Source organism: Colias eurytheme, chromosome 12 (assembly GCF_061535395.1).
Source record: "Colias eurytheme isolate Ceu_HAF_F1 chromosome 12, ilColEury1 Martin Lab GWU primary, whole genome shotgun sequence".
Lineage (NCBI taxonomy): Eukaryota > Metazoa > Arthropoda > Insecta > Lepidoptera > Pieridae > Colias > Colias eurytheme.
Window position 1 is genome coordinate 1,048,395 of NC_142991.1, and position 23,942 is coordinate 1,072,336.

The 23,942-nt window shown below is 33.6% G+C and overlaps 2 protein-coding genes across 2 annotated transcripts; one reads left to right on the plus strand and one right to left on the minus strand.

Annotated features, from left to right (window-relative positions):
• Nucleotides 1–1,828: 1,828 nt before the first annotated feature.
• On the minus strand, nucleotides 1,829–11,593 carry LOC149903769 (ubiquitin-conjugating enzyme E2 W). Its single transcript, XM_090108058.1, has 6 exons — nucleotides 11,483–11,593; nucleotides 11,113–11,204; nucleotides 9,830–9,932; nucleotides 3,959–4,114; nucleotides 2,947–3,022; nucleotides 1,829–2,549 (listed from the first exon to the last, which is right to left on the minus strand). The coding sequence occupies exons 1-6, from the start codon at nucleotides 11,504–11,506 to the stop codon at nucleotides 2,536–2,538; spliced, it is 465 nt and encodes a 154-aa protein (XP_089964184.1). The 5' UTR covers nucleotides 11,507–11,593; the 3' UTR covers nucleotides 1,829–2,535.
• A 1,127-nt stretch (nucleotides 11,594–12,720) lies between these two features.
• On the plus strand, nucleotides 12,721–23,942 carry LOC149903770 (N-acetylneuraminate (7)9-O-acetyltransferase). Its single transcript, XM_090108084.1, has 11 exons — nucleotides 12,721–13,054; nucleotides 13,717–13,813; nucleotides 14,465–14,568; nucleotides 14,800–14,956; nucleotides 15,321–15,579; nucleotides 15,927–16,156; nucleotides 16,540–16,815; nucleotides 19,258–19,461; nucleotides 20,988–21,102; nucleotides 21,714–21,955; nucleotides 22,537–23,942. The coding sequence occupies exons 1-11, from the start codon at nucleotides 12,922–12,924 to the stop codon at nucleotides 23,102–23,104; spliced, it is 2,385 nt and encodes a 794-aa protein (XP_089964210.1). The 5' UTR covers nucleotides 12,721–12,921; the 3' UTR covers nucleotides 23,105–23,942.

Sequence of the window (23,942 nt, forward strand, 5' to 3'; positions counted from 1 at the left end):
TTTTGGTTTCTTGAGAAAAGTTTGTTCTTGTATAAAAATGTAATAAATTCCACCAAAATTGTTTCATTCGATTTGGCGTAAAAATGGCACATACATATATAGATAAGTCACTTAGGTTGTGTTGTCTTTGTTTAGCTTTAACCTATTGACAAATCAACTAATTTAGTCAAAATTTAGTGGACATTGTAATATTTATATTTTTAATGTAAAAATATAAGGTATTTAGTTAATATAGTTGGATATACAATGTAGGAGTAACTTTTTTATCCATGTCCTGATTCTACATATTTTAGAGTCTATAAGTACATAATACTTACATTACTTTAACCAAGACATTCATGTTGTTCTCATGAAACATTAAAATTATAAATTTAAAGGCATTTATTTATTATTCTACTATGTAGAGAATAAAGAGATTAAGTATCATTAATGATCTCTTATATCTATAATATATAGTAAATAAATGTTTTATACCCCCGTCAAATAAGATATTTCAAATAACCGAAAGCTAACTTTGGTTGACAAAAAGTTTTAAAAATCCTAGTCTTTAAATTCTCTACAAAAATGGTCTGCATCAATTCTTTCTAAGAGTTACCATTCCCGAGATATCGGGTCACATTATATGTACATCTTGTAGACGGCTAATTTTACCATTGTTTATTTCAGTAATTATTGTTATTTAAACGATTTTTATGTCTAATTTGACGGGGTTGTGTCGAGGCTATTAAATCAAATTAAAAGTTTATGTAAAATATGTGTTAAAAATAATTTTACATAATACAGAAAACAAATGTAATTGTAAATAAAATTATCAAAATAACTTATTTTTAAGGTGACGGTTTGTGATTGATTTGATTGTTATTTAAAAATAATGTTCTCATTATTTTGAATTTGTTAACATTTTATGTAAGTATTTAAATTGTACATAACTAAGATATTTATGAGAAACAAGAAATACTTTTATTTCTCCCCGTTGATTAAATTATTCGAAATCATAGTTTTTGATATTGATAGTAGGTACCTGAAATATAATTACATTTTACAGTATATATGTTACAGTCTAAACCCTGAACCAGTCAATATCCTTATTGACGGTTATTATGGTTATTGACTAAGGGCGTCGGTTAATATCCTTAATTACTGGTTTTATCTGATAAAATCAGTTATTGATTTGATTGATTGAGTCAGATATTGACACCCTTAGTCAATATCCTTATTAACTGATTTAGGGTGCACTCACACACATCAGTCACCGTCAAGTCACCGATGACTGATCGGTGACGGTTTGTGTACGTATCCACAAACACCAGTCACCGTCATGTTGTCCGTCAGTCACGTCGCCGGTTTGACTGAATCATTGAACACATACATCAGGTTAGTGAGTGATTAGACGTGTGTCACGCTAGAGAACATGTAGCAATTGACGGTAGCACGACGCTGACTGAACTGAGACGTGACGGCACCGGGTGAGTGGGGATTAAAGTATGATACATGTATGGAAAGATTATTTGACGTGCCTGACCGGGGACGTCACTGATAGATTTCGTGCCGGCGACTGTCGTGTGGGAACAGAGTCATACTAGAACTATTGATACATATTTTTTTTTAATCCTGTCCGGTGACGTGCCGTGACGGTGACTGATGTGTGTGAGTGCACCCTTAAAGAGCAGAGATTCAGTCAATATAGGTTTGAATAGATTTTAACACTTTAATCTTTCTGTAATGGGCAAGTAAAACAATAGTAATAGGATATAGGAAGTAAAGGGCGAGGTCTCAAGTTTTCTCAGCATTGAATATAGATTTTATTCTCCGTAAATGAAACCAAAGAGATGATTGAATAATTTATTGAACTTTTATAACCTATAATACATTTATTCATAACTGACTGCTTCACTTATACATTTCATCAAATTTGCCGTTTACAATTTGAGATGGGCGATCGCAAAATCATTTCTATAATATTTCACAGTCGATTTCAATTATTTACGCTCGTTGTTTCGTGAGCCAATTGTTATTTGTAACGCATTCTCTGCATTATATAAAGCAATATATGATTGAAAATTTTTAAGCCTTCGGCAGGTAACTTTTTAGATAAATTATTGCGTTTTTATTAAAGTTATAAAAGTTTAAAATTGACCGTTAACATCGTAGCAATAGGCAATAGCCAAGCTCTTGTACACATAATTTGTCGAATAATCTTACACACAAATAAAAAAATTGTACTTTTAAAAACTCGCGCCATTTTACTCGATTTCCGCTTTCGCCCATCTCCACAATAAATTCTATAAGCATTTCCATTCGCAAAATAATTAACTACACAAAATTTTCAAGCATCGAACCACAGAGCACAAACGTCAAATCCATTTGACACTGACATTCCATTTGGCGGCAAAATAGATAAAATAATTTAGCACAGCCGCCTATAAAATCGCACCGTCCGTCCGTATATACATAACATTATATGTTAACTTTATCGATAACACTTATCACAAGTTCACGTTTATCGTCCATGCTCGATATAGCAAGCAAACGGTGTTACACTGAGTCGTCTGAAAATTAAAAATTAGACATGTTAGTATATGTAGTAATTTGAAGAAAGATTATTTTTTTATTGCAAGGTTTTCTAAAAACTGAACTATTTCCCTACTAGCATATAAAAGCGAATTGATAAATACATGAAGAATGTATAATGTGACGATTATCAAGAGATACCGATTAAGATAAGAGATAATTAATTTAATATACAACTTTTAATATTACATATTTTATCCCGTTTATTTTAAATTATTTATTCTACAATTATCTGTTCAATTAACAATCAGTGCATTGATAATAGCATTTCGGTTGAAGCAAAAATTATTAAAAGTTGATTCTGTAATAAATATAAACAACTCATTTTATTTAATTCAAAACTAATTATTTAAAATTGAATCTAGTCATACTCACCGTGGTACCACCATTTTGTTTTCTTAGGATTTTTATTGCATGTTTTTACGTAAAATGAATTATCCGGCGGTCGTTTCTGAAAAATTTACAAAATATCGTGATTATTTTCAGGTGTTAATTTTGTTGCAGTATTTTCTAGTGTCTGTTTGATAAAAGATTTTTAATTTCATAATTAAGTTACTATACAAATACATATTCTATTGTTAGGTAAATATTTATAGGTTTGGTGCGATGTTTATAAACAAACAATGACAAATATGGCAAAAAAGTATTTCACTAGCATGAATTCATCGTCATTCGTCTTATATTCTCACCTTCTCTTTACACTTTACAGCTAGGTTAGTACCTAGCTGTAAAGTGTAAAGAGAAGGTGAGAATATAAGACGAATGACGATGAATTCACCTACTAAGCATAGACCTTAAAGGCAGATGGACAGGACTTGGAGAGCACTGGCCACCAGTCGAATATTTTTAAATTTCGAACAGGACTCGGAAACCACTGGCGACCAGTCGAATATTTTTAAATTTCGAACAGTAATAATTAAAAAAAAAAAAAACAACCAGTTTCTCACCTTCTCTTTACAGCTTCTAAGACATGATAGACAAACAACCGGACTGCACGGAGAGCGCGGGCGACCAGTAGATCATTTTTTTATTTGAAGTGAAACTTCTTTAGGCGCGTTAAGAGAAAAATTTCAAGGTCGCGTCATGGCAATACCGTCACGTCATGGAGCAAGCGGACGATTTTGTTATATTTGAATATTGCCAAAGAAGTTTCACTTCTGACACGTGTGCTCGGCACACACGCTCTTTTTATTTTTTCTCACCTTCTCTTTACAGCTACTAAGCATAGACACGATAGACAGATGGACTGCACGGAGAGCACAGGAATATTTTTTTTTTTATTTCGAACAGTCAAATTAGATTTTTTTTTACAAACAATCTTACTTATCCAGCCAGCCAGTCGAATATTTTTAAATTTCGAACAGTCTTAATTTTTTTTTAGTCTCACCTTCTCTTTACAGCTACTAAGCATAGACACGATAGACAGACAGACGGACTGCACGGAGAGCGCCGGCGACCAGTCGTCGGTGAGTATCGACAGGCAGATGTGCCCGTTCGAGTACACGTGCGGGTGCACCGGGATGTTGTTGCCTACGAACGTTACCTGCAGCGATGTAAATACGCAGTTACAATTGGTTTGGATAAAGTTTTATTTAATTAAATTTTGTTTGATTTTTAAATATTTTTTGTTAATTGAAGTGGTGCATTTAGGTCTAATTTAATTACTTTTTACATTTATTTTATAGGTATCATAATTTAAATTGTCAGTCAAAGAAAAACTAAAAAATGTGTGCGTGTACAGTAAGAAGTGAAACTTCTTTATGACCTTATTTTTCAAAAAATAATTTACTATAATATGCAACTTTACAGAAATACGTCGAATCACGCGTGGCGGGGATAAGAAAAAGATGGCGCGTAACGGAAAAATGTCACGCGTAACAAAAAATGTTACACTAAATTTTTTCTAACCCCGATAAAGAAGTTTCACTTCAAAAAGATGTAGGGTAGAACACAACAAATAAATAATTCCGTTACGCATTTTTACGTAAGCAACATCGCGATCGTCCACTAAAAGCCAACACGCGTCAGCCACAAGGCTATAAACTACAACATAATAACATTAAGTTACATAGTCGTGATTACATCTTCAATAGTGCAAACATTACATCACAGAGAACCGACTCGTGAAAATAGATGCACATTCTATTAGACCGTATAGTTGTTTGACCATCCAATGATTTTCGAATTTCGTGGTGTACATTGGATTTGACGTCAATTTTGTACACAATTTACAATTTACAATTTTTTACATAGTATAAAACGCTTATGTCGCTTTATCTGTCCTGCGGTTTATTCCATAGTGATTCAAGAGGAAGGAAGGTGTTAGTATATAATTTACTACAACAATTAGCGGGCGAAGCCAAAGGCGGAAAGCTAGTATTGTATAAATTTTTCGAGACTCAATATAACGGTGCGTTGTTACGAAGTTACGAACTTATCAAAGCTTGTTATGGTACCTAGATAACTGATAAGTAAAAATACATACCTAAATACATACCAACGTACACAAATATTACCGTACTATAAGTGCTAAAATTTGTGTTTCGTGCGTATGAAATTACGAAAGTCTCAACAGATACGGAGATAACATTCAAACCAGATTGTATATAATGTGCTTTTATTCTGAAAATTAGTTGCCATCTAACTTAGAACTCAATATTTTTCGTGTTGTAAGCGTCCCCATAATAACGTAAAAGAATAGGGGAGGTGATATTAATTTTGAAAATTATAAGATACAGTTCAAAAGGTTTGTTAGGGACGGAACTATGCATGCATGGTATGCATGGTAAATACATATTAATTAATATTATCAACGTGCGTCAGTCACATCTCCACTCGTTGAATAAATTGATAAAATGAGCGTTTGTGTAGAATATGTTGACTAACAACCACGCAATTCAAACGAGTCTATGTTTTCAGATCAATCGATAGATCAACATTATTCACAGCACATGGGTTTGTTTTCTATGAACAATCCATACTTATATGTATTATAAATGCGAAAGTAACTCTGTCTGTCTGTCTGTTACTCAATCACGCCTTAACTACTGAACCAATTTGCATGAAATTTGGTATAGAGATATTTTGATACCCGAGAAAGGACATAGGATAGGTTTTATCCCGGAAATCCTACGGGAACGTGTTTTTTTTAAAAACGCGGGCAAAGCCGCGGGCGGAAAGCTAGTAAGAAATAAAATAGGGGAAGACCTTCTAGATTCTAGTGGTAACTTTTGTGATATTGATGATGATGATGATGATGATGAAAACAATTTGTAACTATATTAGTGTTAATTTAGCAAACAGTACCGTTAGTACCTAACAATAACCTAAGGAATATTTTGATCGTGCTATGGGATTTAAAATAGTCCTTCCAAGAGGCCAATGCAAAATATTTACTTTACAACGAGAATATCATAGGTATGGTATTGCTATGCAAACTATATGTATGTAAACAACATAACTTCTGTATTTGCTATATTTGTTAGATCTACAGTGTTACGTTTGAGACCATAGAAATCGAAACTGATGGCTTCATTGACAGAAGGCCATATATGTACTTTATAATCCTGCATATTTTTTCAAGAAAAGGTGTACGTACGCCTATATAATCATCATGTATTTAAAATTTCTGGATTGAGGCTTCTTTTGTGTGGTAGCTGGGTAAAAATAGTCTTTGTGCTACTGTAGACAGATTATGTACTGTAGACGAACTATACAGATACAAAATACTTACATATTAGATAACCTATCAGTGTTCCAATTTTTCATACATCGATCAGATTAGGATTAGATGTTAAGCGTGAAGATTCTCATTAATTTTCACGTTTATAATACAGTATTAGTAGTTATAGTAAGTAGGATGGTACGGCAGTGTTTGCTTCGCGCTCGACTTGACGGGACCGGGGGCACTGCCATGCCCCAAAATTGGATTTTACGAAATATGATCTTTTATGAAACCTATACTCTTGTATTTACGGCTTACATGAAACACGTTCAGTGTCAGAAACTTAGTCAAAGTTAAATGTGCATTTATGTTGTTCTGAACACATTGCAACTGAACGAAAATGGGAAATGAAATGTCCATTTGATATTACGTTTCCAGCTGACAACTAACAAAATCTACTGAGATGTTAATACCTACATACAAAACTGTAGATTCATTATAAGTTCGCAGCCCTTATAGTAACTATAGTTATTTTAAAGAACTATATAATCGTTTAACATTGGTATTCTCATATCTGATGCTAATACTTCTTTTGTGCTAATTTTATTTTAATGTATTGTTATGTGCAGATCAACATTCCAATAGAAATTGCCATCTATTTGCAAAGAATGCTTATCAGGGGCATCTTTTAGATATCGATTACAATCTTAACTCATCTACGTATTTGTAAATGCAAAAGAATAATAGAAACGACCTTTGGACCTTGCATACATCTTAAGGTTTTGTCAACATTCGAGATTACTCGAAGATTCTTTTTCTTACAATGTTCTGTAGCTGCAAATAGGTATAGAAATCTTCATTTCGGATTGGAAATTTCGAGTGCTGAAGAATAATTAGATAAATGAACAGAATGGATGAAGTGTACTGACCGTAATTGGACTATAATTGGTCACTGTACGCGTTAAAACATCGCAGTGTATACTCTAATTAGGTACAATGTACTTAGATCGCAGAAATATAAAGTTTAATTGGTACTTGGATATCTTTGCAAAATAATTCATTATTTTTTCGTAACAATAAGAGGTGTTGTTTCCAATTGATACAATTGTTATTACGTGTATGTTGCTATGCAAACTTATGGACGAGGAAACCAGAGGCAAAAGAATCCTCAAAAGGATTTATGTAAGAGTAGTTTTAGAGGTCTCTCACTTCTACCACTTCTACCAGCCTTTTTTTTACCACAATTTGGAGAACGATACTGATACGTCAAGTTTTGAGGAAGGTTCGCAATTGGGAGCAGACACAAAAATCAACGCCAACGACAAAATACATAATAAATATGGAAATCGAGAGATCAGCGAAGTGGAAAGCTTATGAATATGTCGCTATAAAAGTCTACTACGAGACTATAAAAGCTTCATGATTATTATTTTACTGCCTTCGTTTTACAAACAGTGTTAGGATGATTTGCGTTTTGTTGGAAAGGGCCTCAGATAGATATGTTACCATGGAAACAAATACCATACTCAACAGTGGATAACGTAAGGCATTAAAGACAATGCCTGGTTATTGATCTTCAGTTTAAGGATAAAGACCAGCTCGTAACATAACTATAGCATACGAAGATAAGGCTCAACAGATATGATCATCACTTTAATTACACTCGTACTCTCGTAGGATAACTGTTCTATTGAAATCTATTACGTATTCCGACGGCTAGTATAATTGGCCAAAATCAATGTTGCAAATTAGTTGCTGAACAGTGTCAAAGCTCCTTAATCAAATGATAAAGGCTTGTAAGAACAAGTGCATTCGCATTTAATGGAATATCAAAAGGTACCCCTTTAGGAAGAGGATCCTTCCCTCCGTAAGGAGAAAATCATAACCTTCCTACAGCTAAGGGATGAAGATAAGACAGACGAACTTTACGAAATAATGATTTGGCTTGAATAATAACCTTGACGGGTTGCTAAGAAATAAAGGAAACGATTAAAACAATTGCATCAATTAGGGTTGAAGATATTTATACCTTCTGATTAATATGTACAAGACGATGGCGGAAGATGTTTCATAATATCTGAAGTAGGTGCAATAGACTGATTAAGTCCTATAATATTTATTTATTTATTATTAATTATTATTGGAGAATATGGAAAGAATAAGACACTTTTTTTTTTGTTTATACCTATTTGATTTTTATTCTACGTAATTTCTTAAAAATTCCGGCAACGTACAGCTAGTTATTTAGGAGATTTGTCCGTAATCAGATTAGAAGCCTTGTGGGTATAGTGAGATTACTGTAATTTTGTTACCGAAATCTGTGAAGGATTTTCATTTTGTTAATCTTCTTAACCAGAGCTATCTATGTTGTATAACAGAAGACATTCAGTAACTTTTTTAAATTATACCTACAAGGTGCCTTGTAAAGTTGTAATCTGGTAAAGAATAAATTATATCGAATAGGGCTTTTTTATTTATAACCCTTCTATCCTATATGTACGTATTATTTGATAATGTGCCTTGTGCCCCGCGGTTTTACCCGCATTACTTTGCTACGATTGGTCTTAGCATGGCGTGGTGATGATATAGATTATAGGCTTCCTCGATAAAAGGACGTGGTTCCTGAGATTAACGCGTTCACGCAAACGAAAAAAACTTCTTCAGCTTTTTAACATCAGTATAGACAAGGGAAAAAAACCATACCATCCTTTGTTAATGATTCCCATTGTCATGCCATCATTGCAGAACACCAGGAAGGATTGTTTCAAGATCGGTGCAATCGTTTAATTATGTAGATAAGGAAGTATGTGTTTGTATGATTGAATAGATAAGTAGCAAGGACACGACCATTCATTAGTCTTTTAATTAATGGCACCCATGGAAAATCATTAAATGGTCAACAATTATGCAGCTATTAATGATATGTATATATATAAATGGAAGCGATATGTAAATTTATGTATGTGTCATGTAAGGGAGGAACTATTCAGTGCTACATATGAACAATCTGTTTTAACTATAGGAAATTGAAGTTCGCCTCATATGACTTGAACATACTGAAGTTTGTTACGAGTGAAGATGATGGTATGCTTTTGAATGAAAACAATTTTAACGACAAAATAACATAGTATCATGACAACCATAGTAACGGAGTTCGTACTTGTAGGATGCCTCTCAATTCTCACTACAAACTTTTAAAGCTTATTGTGAAATAATTTCTAATTGTTTATTGCAATGAGAATCTCTTCATCTTAGCCTCTTGTTTATTATGGTTTAGAAAAATATTATGTTAATATCTAATGACATTCTATTTAATTGTACGCATCTAATTGATAAATACTATTTAGAAACTTGAAGCGATTGACTTATTGCCCATGGTGGTAATTGATAAACTATACTGAATCTGTTCTATATCCTATATCCTAACACAGGAATACAAAATGGACAAGAATTTTCATGATATGTAATATTTTTATCTACCCTCATCATAATAAAAAATATCTTGCTTTGTGAACTTGACTTACATTTAAATTGTAAAATAAATCAGTTATGTTAAACTGTATTTTATTATATATAAAAAAATAAATAACTTACCTCAGGTGAATCGAATGGGTATTTATTAGTAAATTTGAATTGCAATACAAATTTTTCCCCCTCATACAATGTGCCCGGTACACCTTCCATGTGAATTGTCCACCTGTGGAATAAAAACATTTATAAGTTAAACAATTATTTATAAAATTATATTAACGCAAAAATTATGAAATTAATTTTTATACAAAATCCAAATGTTGGGGTGTTTTTATGGATAAATGTATGGTTGTTTGTTCCTGAATTATGTTAAAACTACTGAACCAATCTGAATGTTGGTAAGATTAAGATTAATAGATTAAGGTCTGTCTGTATTAGTAACTAGGCTTATCCCATGCTTCAAGTTAGGGCCTTTTATTACAATATTAAGATGTATAACACAAAATTAAATGCTTGGAAACAAAAGTTGTGAAAGCAAAGTTAGTAAAATAAAGCTAATTGGCTTAGTTGGTAGTGACCCTGCCTTCCAAGCCAGAGGTCCTAGGTTCGATTCCCACCCAGAGCAAATATTTGTGTAACGAACATGGATGTTTGCTCTGTGTCCGCTATCTATTATTCTTCGCATCTATCATTTAAAATTATATATGTATGTTTAACAGTCATCTGGTTTCCATAACATAAGCAAAAGCTTAGTATGGGTACAGATTGTGCTGCGTGTGAAAACTGTCTTGAAATATTTATTTATTTATTTAATCAGTGCAATTTATTCTTAGCATAAAATATGTAAGATTATTTTGTAGATGGCAATTATCAAAAGGCCATTCCACACATTTTCTACTTTTTACAAAACATCTTCAGTATTTCCACATAGAATCTAAATAAACATTATTTGAACTTAAAATATTATAAATTTGTATTATGTTCTTATAAGAGTCTTATTATATAAAAATAACACTTTGATTGGAATCTTTTAAAATTTTATTTCCTTACTAAGCCAGGACTATATTTATAGCATCGTTAAAGGAAAATAAAATTTAAAATGCATACTCCAAATTAGATTCATTGTTACCTAACAATCTTATTACATTGCTACACATGTTCGTAAATTTCCATAGGTTACAAATATTATAAAATCGTATTTAAAATTGACCTGATAATAGATTTACAGATAAACAAAAACAATAACATATCCTTTATGTTTATTAAATTTATGAAAAAATGAATGTTTTGGAACATAAAAAATATTATTTCTCCTCGCTGTTTCGCAATTATCATCGTAGATTAATAATTACATGTTATTAATGAATGATTTGTATGATGATAAAAGAGAAAAATAGGTCACTTACAGTGTTAGATTTTGGCTGGCTTGATCACCGTCTACCGACACTCCTGGTGGCGGTTCTTTCATTAGAGACATAAGTTCTTTCTGTAATCTCCTCTGTAACATCATAATCTATTCAATTATATGTATATCAAAATATAATGATATATTATAATCAACACCAGATATCGACACAAAACAACAATACGAAAGTCTGACAAAATATCTATGAAGATAACTGTCACAAAAGTAACTTTGAATTAATAATATTTAAAGTTGTGAAATATTAATGAAATATCTACATAAAAAATGCCCAATGAATGACTCAGACGTAAGCCACACAATAAGTTAAAAAAGTTAAATGTGTTACGATATTTTGATTAAATTTTACAAACCTCCGACGGAGACATAGCCGCCATTATACCAATCCAATTTATTAATGTTGCCAATTAATAATCTTGTAAATATTTGTAGACTTTGACATGAATTATTTATTTATTATAATATGAAAATGGCGTATTCATAGATTGGCATCACATTGGCATATTCCCGGCATATTTATTCGTAGATTTATGAACACAGTTCCTTTAAATATAATATTAAATTTATATTTTACGGAACTGTGTGGTTAGCGATTAAAACAAAAAGTAAAATTTTAAGACGCTTTTAATCCCGCTTGTAGTTCAAAGTCAATATGGCGCGTATGTTGAATACAATAATAAACAATAATTGAATGCTTGAGCGAATACTTTGAAATATGTAGTAAATCAAAGAACAATCTACCACCTTTATCTTCATTCTTCACCACATCACAGTAATCAGTATCAAGCTTAAATGTATCTACAGACGCTCCGATTTGGTTGGTGCCAACCATCCGACCACGACCAAATCGGAAAGTGTAGAGAGCGGTCGGTCCGACATAATTATTATTAATATTGGTTTGACGTGGTCGGATGCGCCGGCGGTACCGACCAAACCAACTTCCTATCCGATCCAACCAAATTGGAACGTCTGGAAGCTTTGTTCCGACCAAATCGGCTCATTCCATAGAGTAATATAGGTAATTGGCTCATTCACATTCGCAACGCCGCCGGTGTAGGACGTCAACATGAACGCCGAGGGAGTTACGGTCACCGAACGTGACATATTAATAAAATTGCTGGAACTATATAAAGACTTTCCCTGTTTGTGGGACTTAAGTAACAAAGATTACGCAAATAGAGATGCCAGAAATCAAGCGTATTTTATTATGTTAGAAGTATTAAAAAAAATTGACAGTGCGGCTACATTAAAAACCTTAAAAAATAAGTTGTAAGAGCCGCATATGACTGTAATTTTCTCTATTTCTATAGTAGAATTTAGCCCATTCTCTTCGTACTATGGTCAACTGACATATTACTCTATGGTCAACTGACAGCTGGAAGGCCAACCGTCGGACAATCTGTAGCAATGTTGGAATGGTTGCCTTGTCGGTTCCGATATGGTTGGCACCAACCAAATCGGAGCGTCTGTAGATGCTATAACTATTTCCGAAAGTTGGTGTCTAGAGTCTAGACCATAGACAAGCCTATTAATTTTCTATCAAATGTCAATGCCAATTGCCAATTGCCAAAGTCAATCCTAAATCCTAATTCAGTCGATCGTACCGGAAAATTTGCGTTTGTTGTTTTGTTGAAATGAAGTAATCGTATTTAAATATAATTCTGTTTGAATTTCACTCTTTTATAAGTTTGCTTGGTGCAATTTATGTTATAAGTGATGTATCAACGCAGTAAAACTACAGAATATAAGTCGTAACTTTATGTGAAGTAAGTTTTCATCGGCGAAATTCGTGATGGGGTCGTATTCAAAGAAAAATTCGGCGGAATGGTTTATTGATCAACTTAATGTTGAGAATGCGAAGCTCTTAGCATTTTTTCTGGTCTTGGGATTTATTGGTTATCACGGAATATTACATTTGAGATATGGTGAGTCACTTTATTCTTATAAGATAATAATTTTTTCTTTGAGTTGTAAATATGAAAATATTACCACTTCAAACCATCAAAGTATCATGCAATATTATAATATCAGTATAAATGTTGACATTAATCATATATTATAACATTATACATGTATAACATACAGTAAATATTATGATTAGATACATTGGTGGAAGTCATCAAATTTATTTTACATTTGTATAACAATGTGTTATAGATTAAGCATTAATATACAAAACACTTGTTTATATAGTTTCATATTATGAAATTGCTTAATTTTAATCAAATTTAGATTAAAAAAAAGCACAATTTTAAGTGGTCTGGGCAACAAATTAGAAACAGCACAGTTTGAGTGTTCCAAATTCAAAATCTGTTGAAATACCGCCCAAAAAGTTTTTCTTCTACAAATATTTGCACCATTTTTTAAACGTTCTGTAAAAATTTTATGAAATTTATTTAACTTTGCAGTAAAAATGAGTAAAAGTAAGAGTTGTGACTTGGTTGTGACCTATCAATTAGACACACAACTACAAATTGAGCTACATCAACCCTTATAAAAGTTAATATTAAACTGTACAATGATATTCAAAATATGTACATATATGACAAATAGATACATTTTTTCATCACAATTCCTGTACTTTCAGGGCCAGATTCCTGCACATGGCTATTATCTTCTGGTAGATATAAGGGTGACCATGAATGGCAGCCTTATGGTTGTATGTTGCACAAATATTCAAAAACGTAAGTTTTTAATGTGAAACACACAAATATGATAATAAAAATTAAGCAAAGTAGTTTTATGGAATTCTGAAACACAGCAGTTTGAATAAACAGGGTAAATAATATGGAAATAACAAATGATATGTAAATACAATAAAATTGTATTTATACTAAAATCAGAAACTGTTTTAACAATCTCAATAAATGGAAATTTTGGTGTAATTCAATAATATAATACCTCTTAAATAATTCTCAAGCAAAACATATAAGGAAACATATTACGTATATAAGAATAAGTGTTCTAAGATTATTTAATAAACCTGTGTATTTCCTTTAAATATCCTGTTTATAGCACATACAAATTGATCATGATTATTATGTGTCCTTCACAAAACAACATAACAAAAACATTATTTGAAATCCATACTATCCATACTTAATATTATAAATGCGAAAGTAACTCTGTCTGTCTGTCTGTTACTCAATCACGCCTTAACTACTGAACCAATTTGCATGAAATTTGTTATAGAGATATTTTGATACCCGAGAAAGGACATAGGATAGGTTTTATCCCGGAAGTCCTACGGGAACGGGAACTATGCGGGTTTTTCTTTGACTGCGCGGGCGATGCCGCGGGTGGAAAGCTAGTATAATATAAATTAATTGTTTCAGCGATGCAAGAAGGTGTTTACGATATTTAGCATTTTGGGGGAAGTACAACAGTTTTGCATTCATCGGTGACTCCCGGTTGGAACAACTTTATGAGCATTTTATCAGTGAGTTAATTCTTATATCTATATGGTATAATCTCATAATTAAATTAAACAAATTATTGGTCAGTTCAAATAAATAAATATTTCAGGACAATTTCACACACGGCATAATCTGATCCCATACTAAGCTTTTGTTTGTGTTATGGAAACCAGATGGCAGAATGTTTATTTCTTCCAGATAATATTTATATTTTTTTATAGTATACAACTTTATTTTACAATATTTTATTACAGGTGGGTTGAAAACTCGACTAGATATGGACACATCATACTCTACAATAGACCATCACATGCCGAACTATACATATGTGGACAATAAGTTGCGTTTGTCCGTAACATTTATATGGACAGAGAATGTTTCTAAAACTATGGTGGATAAGTTTAGGATGTGGTGAGTATATTAATTGTTTTATTTATTAAAAAACTGTTCTGTTCAATAAATACATAAATAATAAATTTGGGTACAAGTTGATTTATGGACAGAAGAAACATTGTTTTGTAAACAGTTTTTTTTCGAGTATGTATTCGATTCTTTTGAGATTTATTTTTAATTGAAGCGGCACAATGTACGTACCACCTATATGAAAAGGTTAAACCAAAAAAAATGTTTTTTTTTTTAACTTTCATTTGTTTATAACTGTAATTAGTTTTTTGTATTTTTTTTCCTTCTTTCTAATGTAAATTGACGTTATTAATCAATTTTTTGTAAGTAGCGGATTGCATAAACTCACGATTAATTTATCTTTTATTTTCAGGCAACATTCAGACCAACCGCCATCCGTGATCGTCGCAAGCAGCGGTCTATCACTAGTCAAGAATCGCAACATCTCAGAATCCAATTTAGAGGAATACAAACGCAATCTAACCCGTCTGGTTCAACCGATAGACGCTCTATCGTTGAAAGGAACGCATGTTCTGTGGAAGCTTCTGGAGTCTGTTGATAATACCAAGCTGCGGAACGATGTGAAGATCAATAATAATGATATTGATGCGTATAATAGGGCTGCTGTGGAGGTAATTGTTTTTTAATTATATATTATTCCTACGTCTGCGATCTTGTGATCCTATTTATTTGCATTTATTTCAAGTTAGATGATTAGATCATACTTTCTCTTACAAACTTTTATTTCCTTATAAGTTATTCTTGTAAAAGTTTTCTTTTATTTTAGAATTTAAACATAAAATACCCTTATATTCCATACTATCTGAATTCGAAAGTTTACTACCCCAGTCAAATGTAACATTCGTTTATTCGAGATTTTTATAAAAATTACCATGGTTTGAAAATCTACGAAATCATAGCAGTTTTCCTACATACTAGCTCCTCAAAAATCCACCTACAGACACGTTAAATTCCCCAGATACTCCAACACAGCGCTACCAAACTGTGGAACGCCCCCCGCCTGGCCGCCATCGGAGCCCTAACGCCCGACGGCTGGTCCCTCAGCCCTACAGCCCTGCGGCACTCCACACAGATACTACTGAACATGTTCTGCAACGATCATATGAATTTCAACGACGGCACTTGCTGTGCGCAGCCCGAGCCCTGCACACAGCTGCAGCTGATGACCTTCGCCCTGTTTCTTGTGTGGTGAGTCAGTTATTTTTGGAAATGTGAGGGTAGTTTATTGTTATTTCATTCCTCTATAAGTGAATTGACTTTAAATTTTATGAGGGTACTTGGTTTGTCATTCAGATAAATACATTGTTTTAATTTTTTGTAAATAACTTGTTCAACTATTTTTGGTAAGTACAATAGTCATGTAAAATGGGTGTTTAACTCATATTTTTAAAATATTTTTTGGGCTTTTTGAAAAAAATAAATAAATTAAATACCTATATATTATACAGACGATAAAAATGAGAAAATATCATACCATGTCTCATTTTAAATATTTGTCATATCTGCTCTAAACCTATTTTTTAAATTGTTTATTTTATTACGTCACACACTTAAGTTACCTTATCTTCTAGCGCAGTGTTAGTCTTGGTCCGCTCTCTATGGCGCTGGTCACAAACGTTCAAACAGAAACTCGACGGCTACTCGCTAGTGAACAAACAGACAAAACAACCGTCCCCCATGGTAGCACTGGCTAAGCTCGGAATGATAATGTCGTACTTCTACCTGTGCGATAGAACTAACTTTTTCATGAAGGAGAATAAGTATTACTCGGAATGGAGCTTTTGGCTGCCCGTGGGTTATGTTTTCGCGTTGGGATTGTTCTTTACGGACGAGTCGAAGTCTAGTAGGTGAGTCTTTTTCTTCTTAAATCCTAAAGTAAAATCCTATTTATGTATTTGTTTATTTTCGCGTGTCACTGAAATTCTAGATGGCTGGACTGATTTTAATGAAATTTTCAATTTTTTTTAAATCATAGGTCCTTGTAAAAATTGTTCCATTCCTTTTATGGTAACACTGATTTAAAATGTTGAGTTAAATTATGTTTGCCTGAAATAGAAAACATTCTTTTTAATTGGCATATTATAATGTTGTTAGTTAGTGTTATTTATTTATTTATTTGACACTTTATTATACACTTTATTTTATAAAATATAAAAGTAAATAATAAATCACAAAGTTACAGCTTTAATATGTGTAACGGGGCGGCCTTATCACTTCAGAGTGATCTCTCAGTTCAGAGTTATATTCTCATCATCTCTGAATGTTTGGATAAAAATAATAAATATAGTAATAGAAAAGAATAAGAATAGAATAAGAATAAAATAATTTTTATTAGGCACACCAAATTACCACCACCAACACAAACAAAAAAAAAAAGAAACAATATAAAAATACACTCTTAAATAAATCTAACATAAAAATTAAAACTAAGAATATGATTTGTGTGGCGACTGGCGACCTAAAGGGTAAGGCCGCTCAGCTTATGCTATGCCGATATGGTCAGCATAGCGCTGGTTTTCAGGGCCCCACCAGACAACAAAATGCTTAAGTCTAAAGTGTCTCTCTCTGCTGTTAGATAATAAAACAATTAATTAAGAAATAAAATAATTATATATGTTTGCATGTATAGATAATAGAATATAATATATTGCGGTTATTTTACCCATATTGTGAAATACATATACTTATATACATACACTTATATATATATATATATTATATCTACATAAAAATAAATAACCACAGTTTATAAATACATATATAAGGAATTAAAAGAATACAACTATATTGCATACTATATAATACGTATATATTATAATAATAATAATCTGTTATATACAACGCAACTAAGGTTTTCCGACGAATTCGTTAATCAAATGTTTTTTATATTTATTCTTAAAAGAATTTTTAGATATTGACTCACGTATCGGCGGCGGTAGATTATTCCAACACTTAGTTGCGTTGTATACAAAGCTGCCTCTAAAGGCGGTTGTATGGTATCTGGGCATAATCATCATGTATGTTGATGCTCTTGTGAAGTGTGAGCCATCACCTACCCACCTAAGTTTATTAAAAAGGTATTTTGGTATCTGTGACGTCACCACCTCAAAAAGCATCACAGCAAAGTGAAGGCGCCTGCGTCTTTCCATATTGAGGGTTTTTGCCTGGATTAGATATGGCGTAACATGTTCTCTTGGCGGAATGTCCCAGCAGAACCGAGCACACGCGTTTTGAACCCGCTGTATGGCATTCTTGGTCCTTGCTAGCAATATTGCACCGTACATAGTATCTCCGAAGTTAAATTTCGAGAGAACTAGTGCCTCACAGAGCCTTATACGTAAGGGTGTGGTGATATAGTTTCTGATGCGATACAGTAGCTTTAACCTATAGAAACAGTTCGATATAGTTGTGTGGAAGTGCTTTTCGAATCTGAGGTTCTCATCGAATACAAATCCAAGATTACGAGCTTCTACGACACGATCTATAGTTTGCCCTTCAATTTTTAATGTTAAATCGTATCCAATCACTTTTTCGACCATCCTCGGTGTCCCTAAAACCATAAATTTGGTCTTTGTAGGATTAAGGACAAGTGAGTTTTTCTCCGACCACTGTGATATGCGCATCAGGTCCGAGTTTAGCTCAGCAATAGCCTCAGGAGTTCGGGACGGATGGAATGAGATGTATAATTGAATATCATCCGCATAAAGATGGTATCGACTATGCATTATCTCGCTGGTGATATCGGAGGTATATAGTATAAAGAGAAGTGGGCCCAAAATGGAGCCCTGTGGGACTCCCCTAGTTACCACCCTTTGCTGAGAATACACGACCGACCCGTCCTCCTTACGAAGTGCTACTGTTTGTGTACGATTGCTGAGATAGCTACTGAACCAACTGACCGCTTCCTTGCTTAACCCGTAAAACGACATCTTAGATAAAAGTAAAGGTATATTGATGGTGTCGAAGGCTCGAGTATAGTCAAGAAAGACAATAGCAGTGCTCATGCCCGAATCTTGCGCGGTCAAAATGTTATCAACAACATCGGTCAATGCAGAGACAGTACCTCGACCTTTCCTAAATAGAAACACACAATTCACCAGTTCCACTTTATTTAGATTTTTATTCCAATAAACTACGACTGGTTTCGAAACATCATCATCAGTGAATTGTGTGTTTCTATTACTATAAAATGCAGTTCCACCAAGAGGCGTCATAAAAGGTGTATTTATTAAAAAATAACTTTTTAATAAATGCACCTTTTATGACGTCACTTAAATAACAATGTGCAGCCACTCGCGCGTGTTGCACCGCGAGCAGACGAGCGAGTGGAAGGGCTGGATGCAGCTGGTGACGCTGGCGAGCCAGGTCACCGGCGCCGGCAAGGTGCTGCCCATCTACATGCTGGTGCGGGCCCTGCTCTCCGCGTACCTGTTCCTCACGGGCTACGGGCACCTGTACTACACGTGGAAGACGGCCGACTTGGGGCTGGTCAGGTCAGTTGGTGCCCACCTACATGCTCAAAAATATCGTTTCTAACCATTGAGGTATTATTATAGAGAGGACACCACGAACAAAATCTGTGCGCGGCGCGGCTAGTGAGTCATACAATTTGCAAATATTCTGCCTATTATTACTTATAAATTAAAACCAATCAATGTAACAAATAAATATTGTTTATCTTATTAAAAAAATATGAATAAAATTATCAATTAAAACCAATCGATGTAACAAAAAAATGTTGTGTGGTTTTATGAAACCACGGTAAAAGTAAAACTGTTCGAACGGTTCCGAACACTGCTTTATAGTTTATACCACAGTATTACAATATTTTATACCTACTCGGCAGCCGACCGTCACGTGACATGCGCTACACAGACCAAAAAGTTTGAGACGATGTAATAAAAGTTTCACTTTAAAAAAATAGTTTGAGACGATTGACTCTAACACCTTGGCCACGGACACCGGCGGCGCGACCGACGGCGCGACGGGCGGCGCGACAATTCGCGCGGCGCGGTAAGCACGCCACGGGCAGTTGCGTTCGCCGCCGCGACCAGTGTAGACGAGGAGACGAGATAGCTTTATCAAAGTTAGCTCGACGTTGTTTGGAGAGTAGCAGCATTTTTGCTCAAGATTTAATGTTTGGAAGATATAGTGGAGTACACGAATTAAATAGAAATCGTGTTACAGACGGAGAATTCCACCAAAAATATGAAAAATATAGGCATGATGAAAAATTATGTTACGGGTGGCTAGACTTCCAAATAGCTGGTCTAGCTAGAATTTCTGCAATAAAAGCTTCCGTCTCCATTTTCGCGAAAAAAAAACAAACTATTTTAAATTAAGTTCGCTCCGGGAGTAGTCGCCGCGTCTGCCGCTCGACTCCGTGGCCTGCGCCGTAATAACTCATACATTTGTTTCGATCGCTAGTCGTGCCGCGCGATTCGCTCGGGGAAATTCGCCGGTCGTCTCGCTGGTCGCCGCTGCGCGTGGCATGCCCAGTACATTTCCATACATTTGATTCATTCGCAAGACGCGCCGCCAGTCGCGCCGCGCGAATTTTCGCTATAGCGAATTGTCCGTGGCCAGCACGTTACTCGTGTTAGAAAAAGTGTAGTAGCGATGGCCTCTCTAGTACGTAGTACATAGTAACTCAATGTTTCTAACCGAGAATCGAACCTGTAGATTTTGAAAAAAAAAAGATGCTACTAGGTAAGGTAATAAACCAAATCCAGGACATATTCATTTATATTAAAATTAAAGTAAATTCCCATGCCCCCAGTAGAGTTAGAGGCAGATGCATTATGCAATATGCATACATCTGTTTTACTGATCGATTTTCTTTTAGAAACAGGTTATAGGTGATCAGCCTTCTGTTTTCTGCCAGACTGAGACAGTCATTTTTCTTCGTCTACACCGGGAATCGAATCGTGAATCACTGCACCAAGGAGGCAGTCGATTAAAATAAAAGAGGATTCAAAATTGATTTGCAATAAAAAAAATTGACGTTCGTTCATTACAGATATTTCAGAGTGATATTTCGCTTGAACTTCTTCACGATAGTCCTGTGTCTGACGATGAACAGGCCGTACCAGTTCTACAGTTTTATACCTCTGGTTTCCTTCTGGTATACATTGGTAAGATTTTTTTTAAATAAATACAGCATTTCTCTGCAAATCTTTGATATCATCATCATCAAATACATAAAAATTCATATTTAAAATTTTTGTGTCTAATTATGGTATCAAACCAATAAAAAAGTTACCCCTTCTAGTAATCATTGATTTCTGCCCATTATAAACAATTATAAACAAGTGGTATTATAATCGCTTATTAAAAAGTGGTCAATAATGTCCGAGCGGTGTGTAGAAAACTTTCATTCAAATTAACACCTTATTCCCTGGCAATAATGTTTAAAGTTTATTCTAAGTATATGCTTACTAGAAAACTCTGCCTAATATCTATTAGGCATCTGCGTAGGCATATTTTTGCTTCGGACAAGTTTTAATCGTGAATGTGTAGTTTTTTTTAGTTTCAATTTTTTTTAAATAAACTTCAAGTACAGTTTAAAAAAACTACTGTATAATTCATGAAAATAGTGATTTGTCACTGATATTTGATAAGTATACAGTTTAATCTGTTCGTTAGAGTGTTCGTACTTATAAAGAAGTGGATTACATACAAACATACAGAGCTAATCAAAGCATGTTAGAACGACCAAAAAATTAAAACGATACAATTATTTCAGATGTTCGCAATATTCGCGCTACCACCACACATAACACCGCTATCGAGCCACACAGTCGAATCCAAGCCCTACCAATACCTATACATAGCGACCAAAGTGATAGGTCTCTTGGCCATAGTGACCATACTGTATATGAGCGAAGTGTTCTTCCAGAAGATATTCGTGATGAGGCCTTGGAAAGCGCTGTTTGTTAATAGCGATGACGATATACATCAGTGGTGGTTGGATTGGAAACAGGATCGGTGAGTTTGGTTATTTTGGGGGTTTAAAAGTGTTGTTTTTTGTTCATTAATGTAATGTTATCTATTAATGAGATTGAAGAGATGTTTCGAAGTATAAGGCTCATTTTAATTTCGCTTTTACTTTATTTAGGGCCGATTTTTCAATGCTTGGATAAAACTTATTCGTCGAATAATGTGCAAAACTACCATTTTAAAAACGTATTCTAATTGCCCGTATTTGACAGTTTACGTGACATTTTAATATTATCGTGTAATACTTTATTGGACGGATAAGTTTTATCCAAGCATTGAAAAATCGGCCCTTAGAGTTTTAATAATTCTGCGTTTATTACCCTAAATTTTTCCGGTGCCATAATTTTAGGCATTAGGTTCTATACCGTCCTAATACCTAATAATAATGCAAATTTAGTCTTAAAATAAGACTCTTTTAAGGCTTAATTTGCAATGAAATTATGGTAGCAACTCAAAGACTTGAGTCATTATCATAATTTTAGCTAGCCTAAATAAAATATTATATCGCTAAAGGATTTTGCGAATTACACACAAGAAAATTATTTTACACAACATTATCCCATTTGCAGGTACTCCATGGCATACGGCATAATGTTCGCCATCGCGTATCTCCTGGCCCAACGCTACAATCTCTTGGACGATAACAACCATAGCAACTTATTCACTCCCGGAATCTCCCTTACAGCCACTTTCCTGGCCTTCATCGGTATCGGCAGTTACGTCACATTTACCTTTTTCTGCACAAATACCTTCGATTGCAATGAAATTCATAGTTATGTGTCCTTTTTGCCCATAATCAGTTATATCTTGCTAAGGAATGTCTCTGGAGCGTTAAGAACAAGGCATTCGAGCCTTTTTGCCTGGTTTGGGGGTATTACTTTGGAACTATTCGCTAGTCAGTCGCATATTTGGTTAGCCGCTGATACTCATGGTGTGTTAGTGTTGATTCCAAGCGCACCAATACTGAACCTTATTTTAACGTCGTATATTTTCGTTTTTACCGCGCACGAGATTCATAAATTGACGGCCATTATCCTGCCATATGCAGTGCCGGATGATTGGAGATTGGTTTTGAGGAATTTTGCGATCTTTCTAGCGATTTTAGTACCGATTGGTATACATGATGGTATGTTTTAGAAGGAAGATCGAGATTTTGTAAAGAATTGCAGGATTCGAATTGTAAATATTTAAGTTTGATCGTTATAATATTTATTTAACTAGAAATAACAGCAATTTCAACATTAATTGTGGAGATCTCAATTATGCATAATATTTATTTTTGGTACTGAAGTTAAAAATAAAATAAAAAAGTATTAATGATACACTTTTCAGGCCTACCTATGTTTTAAAAGTGCAGCTGTGATCTAATTAATTGTATAAAAATTGTGAATTATTTTGTTTAAATTTTTATTTTAAATTAAGTTATACTTATTAGTATGTGTGTTATGGAATTATTTGTAAATGTTATACTTAATGTTTCGTTAATATTTCACCAAAACACCTTGAAATTATTTTTTGCAAGCATCCTCAATACGATAGAATACATAAACTAAAAAAGTCATAAAATCTATTTATTGTATGCGTTAGTATTGTGTTTCTTTATGTTTGGTAGGTTAAAAATTTGTTTGAATATAGTGCCAGTATTTGATAATAGTTCAATATTTTTTAGTTCATTTTGTAGAGATTTTTTTTTTACTCAAACAATAACAGAGATAAATGCATGTGATATTTAATTGAGAATTATTTTTATTTTGTTTGTAAAAGACGAAGAAATACGTAAGTGCAAAAAGTGATTGAAGGAGGTTGTACTAAGGGAGCAATTTTAACTAGTTTTATTTTTCTATTTTTTTTTTAAATATTATTTTGCATAATATCAAATACTAAAATAATAAATGAAGACTTTCGAGTTGTGGGTAAATGCTTTAGTTTTTTTGCAGTGTGATTGTGTATTTCTTTAGCGAAAATTTGCAAATTT

Coding starts and splice junctions, on each gene's coding strand:
- LOC149903769 (XM_090108058.1), bottom strand. CDS start 11,506: ATGGCGGCTATGTCTCCGTCGGAG. Junction 4,115..9,829: donor ACCCATTCGATTCACCTGAG/GTAAGTTATTTA, acceptor ACATCGCTGCAG/GTAACGTTCGTAGGCAACAA. Junction 3,023..3,958: donor TTAGTAGCTGTAAAGAGAAG/GTGAGACTAAAA, acceptor TAAATTTTTCAG/AAACGACCGCCGGATAATTC.
- LOC149903770 (XM_090108084.1), top strand. CDS start 12,922: ATGGGGTCGTATTCAAAGAAAAATTCGGCGGAATGGTTTATTGATCAA. Junction 13,055..13,716: donor AATATTACATTTGAGATATG/GTGAGTCACTTT, acceptor CTGTACTTTCAG/GGCCAGATTCCTGCACATGG. Junction 21,956..22,536: donor TTGGATTGGAAACAGGATCG/GTGAGTTTGGTT, acceptor TCCCATTTGCAG/GTACTCCATGGCATACGGCA.